The sequence below is a fragment of the Penaeus japonicus genome, unplaced genomic scaffold (genome assembly GCF_977035675.1).
Source record: "Penaeus japonicus unplaced genomic scaffold, GWHDUDI00000001_assembly GWHDUDI00000007, whole genome shotgun sequence".
NCBI classification, from domain to species: domain Eukaryota; kingdom Metazoa; phylum Arthropoda; class Malacostraca; order Decapoda; family Penaeidae; genus Penaeus; species Penaeus japonicus.
This window is the reverse complement of record NW_028234409.1, coordinates 32,287,990-32,295,489: the sequence shown is the minus strand read 5'-3', so window position 1 is coordinate 32,295,489 and position 7,500 is coordinate 32,287,990. Positions and strand designations below refer to the sequence as shown.

General features: G+C 35.5%; 1 protein-coding gene across 6 annotated transcripts in view; it reads left to right on the top strand.

Annotated features, from left to right (window-relative positions):
- The window catches only part of LOC122247782 (2-hydroxyacyl-CoA lyase 2), a 30,304-nt gene that overhangs the window by 17,921 nt on the left and 4,883 nt on the right, over positions 1-7,500 (top strand). For 3 of the 6 annotated variants that reach the window (XM_043007366.2, XM_043007367.2, XM_043007364.2), the window contains exons 2-9: positions 2,367-2,517; positions 3,786-3,944; positions 4,148-4,292; positions 5,590-5,754; positions 5,941-6,052; positions 6,209-6,309; positions 6,415-6,573; positions 6,758-6,927. In XM_043007366.2, the coding sequence (XP_042863300.2) occupies positions 2,368-2,517; positions 3,786-3,944; positions 4,148-4,292; positions 5,590-5,754; positions 5,941-6,052; positions 6,209-6,309; positions 6,415-6,573; positions 6,758-6,927 (1,161 nt within the window). In that variant the 5' untranslated portion in view covers position 2,367. Of the gene's footprint in view, positions 1-799; positions 1,344-2,366; positions 2,518-3,785; positions 3,945-4,147; positions 4,293-5,589; positions 5,755-5,940; positions 6,053-6,208; positions 6,310-6,414; positions 6,574-6,757; positions 6,928-7,500 lie in introns of those variants that run through there. The other 3 variants (XM_086538668.1, XM_043007368.2, XM_043007365.2) reach the window with 2 other exon arrangements.

Here is a 7,500-nt window from a genome sequence, read left to right as displayed (position 1 = left end):
TTGTTTCAGGGTTTACATACATGTTAGACATTCTATTCTATAGAATTGGTTGACATTTGTTAAGTTTAATATTTCTGTAATTTCAGTATACAAAGTATTTTTCTTTACTATTTTTCTAAAATAGTAAAGTGAAAATTAATTATGAACCTTTTTTTTTTATTGTAATAAGATCTTGTTAATTTATTGTTTTGTAATTTTAATTATAGTGTAATTTTAAGATTAGAATTTGTTCTTTCAGGACTTTTTATTCATTGCATTCATTTGAGCAGTTCAAACACTGTTAATAACACTACCATTAAAATAGAGAAAAGGAGGCATTGTTATTCTTTATAAATTTCACAAATTCCAAGGAGTTGTAGATTGACTTGAGTGCAGTTTTGGAAATTGGACATTCAAGACTTAAATAGTGATTCTAATGCTCATGTAGACTTAATAGGATATAATTTTTAGAGATGGATGATATATAATATTATAATTAAAAGGACTTTTTCAAGAAATTTCCTTGTATGATGACAATATCTGTGCTATTTAAAAATTAGACATGTATAAAACAATGCTTCCAGCCAGGTATCATAGAATATCTGAGAATTTTTAAGTACTGCTATTACTAGACAGGGATAGCACTAGGCTGCAAAGGTTTAGATATAAGGGTCTGTTCTTAAGTAAATAGATTATTATATAAAATGAAAGTATTGTGTTTAAAAATAGACATTTATCCCAAACAATGTGATAAGAGGCATGTATGCAAGGCCATCATAGTTTTTAGATAACACACTATTTTTTACAATTATCTTTCCAGGAAAGCATTCATCAGGCTAATTAGAAAAAAAAGATCACTCCATCAACTGAGACGTAATTTTGAGTTGTGTGTGTGTGTGTGTGTGTTTTTTTTAAATAACCGCAAGTGACTGCAGATGATGTTTCCAAACCTTTACCGTTATTTTTTCAGTGTTCTTTGAGGTTGCCTTGATTAAGTATAGATTATGAGAAAGCAATCATTTGGCTGTGGAAATATTTTTCATGAAGCTGTAGTGTCTTTAGCTATTTTTTATTTATTTGAGCGTGGAAGGACGAAAAATAAGAAAAAATGCATTACAAAAGTGTTCCGTGATGTTCTTTGAAAACATCTGATCTTGTTGACCACACCAAAGAAATTTACATGTGCGTTACTATGATTTCTTTCTTATGGTCAAGAGCTTTATCTTCATAAGTATAAATGAATGGTTAGCCATTATCTGGACCAGGGAGCAGATAGAAATAAACAGTATCTTATCTCTGTGAACACTCAATCAGTTCAGGGAGGTCCCCGGTTCTTGATCCACGGATGAGACTGCTTGCGTTTGGTTAGTAAAACTGTGATGAATATATCTTTACATTTATATATATAAATGTATATGTATATATATATATATATATATATATATATATATATATATATATATATATATATATATATATATATATATGTATTATGTGTGTGTGTGTATGTGTGTATGTATGTATGTGTGTATGTATATGTGTATGTGTATGTGTATGTGTATGTGTATGTGTATGTGTATGTGTGTGTGTGTGTGTGTGTGTGTGTGTGTATGTGTGTGTGTGTGTGTGTGTGTGTGTGTGTGTGTGTGTGTGTGTGTGTGTGTGTGTGTGTGTGTGTGTGTGTGTGTGTGTGTGTGTGTGTGTGGCGCGCATGTGCGTTTATTTGTTTGTTTCTGAATTTATCAGGAAGTTTTGAAGATACTCTATTGCAGTCCCATTATTATGGACTGATCCTTTAGTTTGTGATGTGATTTCTATTTAAGTTTGGTATTTAGTCTATTTGCATGCTTGATATAACTTGCTACCAACATATGTAATGTCCAGATAGCATCAGTTGATGCTTCTGAGGAAAAAAAGTGGCATCAAGTGAGAGAAAGTAGGAACACCTTTTAATGACTAGGTAACATCTCAAGCCACTATATCCAGGGTAGTATATAAAAAGTAGACTTGCTCAGTACATAGAGATTTTTTGCCATAACAACCAAAATACCTCATCATTATACTTTCAAAAATGCTGTAACTGTACATCTTTTCAAGATTTACTCGGTAATATCAGTGTCACCAGCTGTATGTGCCAAGGAGTTTTCATAATTATATATTTTTTGTTTGGTGTCAGTATAGGTTAACTTTTGTTACAGTATTTATTTTATTTTTTTCTTGAGCTTTATTTATTGAAATGATACCCAATTTCTGTGGAATTTGATACAAATGAATAATGTAATCTAGAAAAAGTATCTGTAATCATGACAACCAAAATTTTATCCTCCAACAGTTTTTAAGTATTGTCGATTTTAGTGCTTCCTTGTGTTTACCTTCAATTCTTCCAGCATGAGTGACTACTTCACGGCTTGGACAAGAGTCAAGATGGATGACCAAATGGTGGCCTTCATAACCCTTTTCACATCCACGACTGTGATAGGGTTCGGCATAGGAGCGATACTCTCATACTTCCACCTCCCCTTCATCTGGACTCACAAAGCAAGTTGATGGGTAACCCAGTGATTTTGGGGATATGCACCATAGTGTTGTTTAAGTATTGATTTGTTTATTTGTTTGTTTATGTAGAGTATTAGAGTACACTTTGATGGTTCTACTTGCACTTAGTCAGTAAAGAGTGACTTGATAGGCATACCTTTCCTCACGTATTTACCCAAGTGCTTGAAACTTTTAGAAAATATTATTTTATTTCTAATATCATTATAATCATTACCAATGTTATTATTGCTTTCATCGTTATTTTTGATGTTATAGCATAGATATTAACCCATTATAAACAGGAATAGATTTGCTTGCCCCATCGCCAGGACAGGCACTAGTGCCACCTGTGATATTTTTGTGCTGTCACGAACGAAAGCGAAGCATATTACCACCTACAATGAAGATAAAATAAAGAGGTAGGGAAGAAGAATGAAACCTGTGCTTGTAACTGTGAGTGCCACAGTGAAAGGCATCCATATTGGCACAGGAGCACATTTTAGACACTGGGTATGGATTGAGTCACCTTCCTCTTCTCGTTCTGCCTGCACAACCTTCATCGGCTGTACTTTAGAGCAAGAGGTCATCAAATTAGTGTGTGTCATCACTCTATAAAGATAGTGCTTGCTAGAGACTGTGGATGGGTGCCATTCAAGGCTCTCTCTCCTGCTGGTGCTAGGAAAAAGTGGTGCCATATAGGTTTTGGACGTTAAGTTAGCTTTATATTACGGTAATTACAGTAATTATGACTGCAGTTGCCATCATCACTCACTCCTTTTTTCACAGCACAATAAAATAGCACAATGATCCAAAATCCCCAAACGTCATATACGTCATGACGCCCGTCATCAGGCCAAAGCGCCTACATCATGTATGTCATGACACCCGTCTGCAATGGGTTAATAATGATATTAGTAAAAAGGATTTTTGTTTTTTTTCAAGAGTTTAAGGAATGTGGTAAACAGTTGAGGTCAGGTAAGCTTACAAATTGACCCTTTGGTGAGTAAGCCCTTGTGGAGCTGCCTATATGTAAGAAGATAGTAATAAAACAACCATAATTTAGATGTCTGATTTTCACCTATATGCAACTTTGAGTGATTTCTTATATTTTAGGAGAGAAAATATAAATGAAGGAAAATTTATTTAAATAAGTTAGCAGAGGTTATATTCTTAAACCAACTGATTTTCCACCTTTCGTCATTTTCAGAAATGCCTGCTGTTTAAATTTTGTTATGAGAAACTAACATCATTAATTGCTTTTGTTGTTTTAGGTTGATAAGGAGAGTAAACGCCATGGAGGTGAACTTGTGGCAGAAGTTTTAAAATCTCATGGAATACGCTACATCTTTACTTTACCTGGGGGGCACATCTCCCCCATCCTTGTTGCCTCAGAAAAGCTTGGAATACGCATTGTTGACACACGGCATGAGGTAAGTTGATCCATACATTAAAAAATCCGGCATTTTGAAAAAGTGAGGTTTAGATTTAGAAATTAAAGCTATAACATTAAAAAATTCATGTGTTTTAAGTGAAGATGATTATGACTTATTTTATATTGAAAAATAAAATTTAGAAGTAGTTGACTTTACTATATCTTATAAGCTGTACATATTCTGATACTTTCCCATTGCAGGTTTCAACAGTCTTTGCTGCTGATGCTGTTGCCCGCATGTCTGGCACTGTTGGGGTAGCAGCTGTTACCGCTGGCCCTGGACTCACCAATACTGTCACCGCTGTAAAGAATGCACAAATGGCAGAGAGTCCCGTCCTACTAATTGGTAAAATATTGTTAATGCATTATCTAGAATTGAGATTTTACATAACACTCAGTGTTTTATTGTTCTTTCATGTCAGGGAAAATGTTGATTGAATGGGTCTTCAAACCACTTGTATATCAGACTGCGTTTTAACCCATTAACGATGGGGATATTTTGGCTCTAAATGGTCGAAATGGCAGGATAATACTAACACATAGGCCTAACACCTCAGGATTCTCGGCCGCACTAGCCGCGGCCGAGGGCTGTACGCCCGATCACCAGGCGCACAGGTCTTGACTAAATATCTCGTCCCTGGTGTCTGACCCAAAAACCACTAGACGTGATATCTTGTCACCCGTTGTTAATGGGTTAAAGATATTAAATTGCCATTTTCTCTCATGATTCAAATACATAGTGTTATATATGCAGTAGAATGTTGTTGTTTTTTCCATAATTTATGATTAATTTCTAAATGAAGTTATATCATTTACATTGCTGGCCTCATATTTATATAGTTTTCTGTAATTTCTTAAATTTCGAAATTTGATGTCTTGGTATATAGGTCACTGATATGACCAAAAATGAATTTGTGTTTGATCATCATATTTATCTATATCTATGTTGACCACCAGAATGGTTGGAAGTATATCCATAGCACAGTAGATGACATTAGTCGCTCAACATTATTCTGTAAACACAACACACTTGTTGTCTCTCTGTGGCATCACTATGCCTATGTGTGGTTAGTTGTGTTTTTCACAAATACACGATCATTCCAACATTTCTCAGAAGAGTAAGAGTGAAGCTTGTGGTAGTGGTGCTAGCAAGATGCATTGGACTATTACATTATTATGATGTTTATTATAATTATTCTATTTATTAAATAAGATAGTGTGGTTATACTGCTGAGTATTATCAGGTTATAGCAATATTATTTTTTTTTTACAATGAAGTGTTCAGTATTCAGCTTTGACATGAGTAATGTTGGAATTACTAACATTTGGACTTAATCTTTCGGTGACAGGCTTTTTTGGGGATTGCATCACCTTTATAATGTTGAAGCTATGTATTCCTTTAGTTATGATGATCTATTTTACCAAATGCTTATTAGTATCACTTTGCTGATATATCATATATAAACTCAAATTTCCTACCATAAATCTAAAAGATAATAGAAAACATGTACATCTTGAGATGTGGCCAATCTCAGAAGGGTTAACAAAAAAAACCCTAGAACCTATCCTGTTCATGGGTTTAGGAGCTCCTATAAATGTTATTTTATGTTCACAAAGTCATGTAGATAACTTTTCCTACATAGGTGGTGCTGCAGCCTCTATCTTAAAGGGTCGAGGTGCTCTTCAAGATATAGATCAGATGTCACTCTTTAAGCCATTGTGCAAGTACTGTGCAACTGTCACATCAGTGAGAAACATTGTGCCTGTTGTCCGAAAGGCTTTGCAGGAGGCTCAGAGTGGGACACCAGGTAAGGATCATGTGTGAAAACGGTAGGGGGCTGTTTACCTCTGCTTTTCCCTGTTCTTCATCAACATCATCTTCCCTTTAACCATCAATATGATTTACCTGTCTTCATCTTGTCTTTCTATTTTGATATATTCAAATAGTATTCACATAAAAATACCAGTACCCTAATGCCATTTTCTGATTCTAGGTCCAGTGTTTATTGAATTTCCCATTGATGTGTTGTACCCCTACCACATGGTGGCTAAGGAGATTGGTGTCAAAGGAGAGGGCAAGTCCTTCATGCAAAAGATTGTAAACTGGTAGGTGTTAAATAGAAAGTATTTTTCCTAATATGTTACAGGGTGTTTTTATTAATAAAAAGCTATATATTGTTGAAAATGCATAAATTGTCATATTATTGATTAAAGTCAGTGTGGTGTGGAAGGTTAATGGATGATGGTTACTCTTTCATCCAGGTACCTTGGTAACTATCTTGACAATCTCTTTGCCGGAGCATGGGATCCTCAGGACACCAAGCCTCTCAAGGTTAACATTCCTTTTGCCAACCATGATTTGGGTGAGTTGTTAACTGCTTGTAAATGATGAGTTTAATTTGACATGAACTTCCATATGCACATATGATATTCTGAATTTTTGTTCATATTTGTACACACCTTTACAGTCCAGCAGTGTGTATCAATAGTTTCTAAAGCAAAGAAGCCAGTTATTTTGCTTGGAAGTCAGGCAACTCTCCCACCAACACCTGCTGAAGATCTACAGCGTTCTCTGAATACCCTCGGGGTACCTTGCTTCCTTGGAGGCATGTCTCGTGGACTTTTGGGTAAGCAAAATTATCCTATGGATTAGTGTTGAAGTATTATTTGTAACTGGTTCATCTTTTCTAAAATTATACAGTCTCAGATGCTCACTCTTTTAGAAAGTCTGTGCAAGGGATTGTTTGAATGATAGATTAAATTTATTTTGAAGAAACAAAAATATGTTCACCTCTTTATTGCTGTTTATAGGTCAGAAGAGTGACATCCAAATGCGTCAGAGAAGACGTGATGCATTGAAAGAAGCAGATGTCATTATCTTAGCTGGTGCAGTATGCGACTTCAGGCTGTCCTATGGAAGAACCTTGGGGCGCAAAGCAAAGATTATTGCTATTAATAGGAACAAAGAGCAGCTGTACAAGGTTCGTTTTGCCTTCAAATTTAACCGGGTGATTTATAGTATGATTGATTATTTGTATTTTATACTTGAAGGAAAGATGACTACTGTCTGCTAGTATTTATTTGGGAAGAATTTATGTTTCAGTGATATTGATAACAAAATTCATGAACTGTTAACATTTGCGTATATTTGAGAGAGCTGAGATAAGTGTTAATACCGCTCCATTACCTCTCAATGTGACATATGTTCAATATTCAGCTATTCAACCAGAATGGGATGTATTCAAAACCTCCCCCTACCTCAAAAAAAGAAAAATCCTAGAAGTTTTAAAATGCAGAATTATTTTTATAGGTTTAGTTTTTCTGATTTGCTTTCAGTAATTGTGATTCAAGTCATGTGTTATTTTTTTGGTTATTTTTTTCTTTTAACCTATTCACGCCGGGGCCATTCCGGCTTTGCGCGGTCGCAATACCGGGGTTCTCGAACGCATAAACCTAACGCCTCGCGATTCTCGGGCGCCCAAGCCGTGAGCCTGGGTTGCCCGCTCGCTCTACCCGAGCGCGCAGCTTCCCCTCATAGCTCGTCCAGGGTGTCT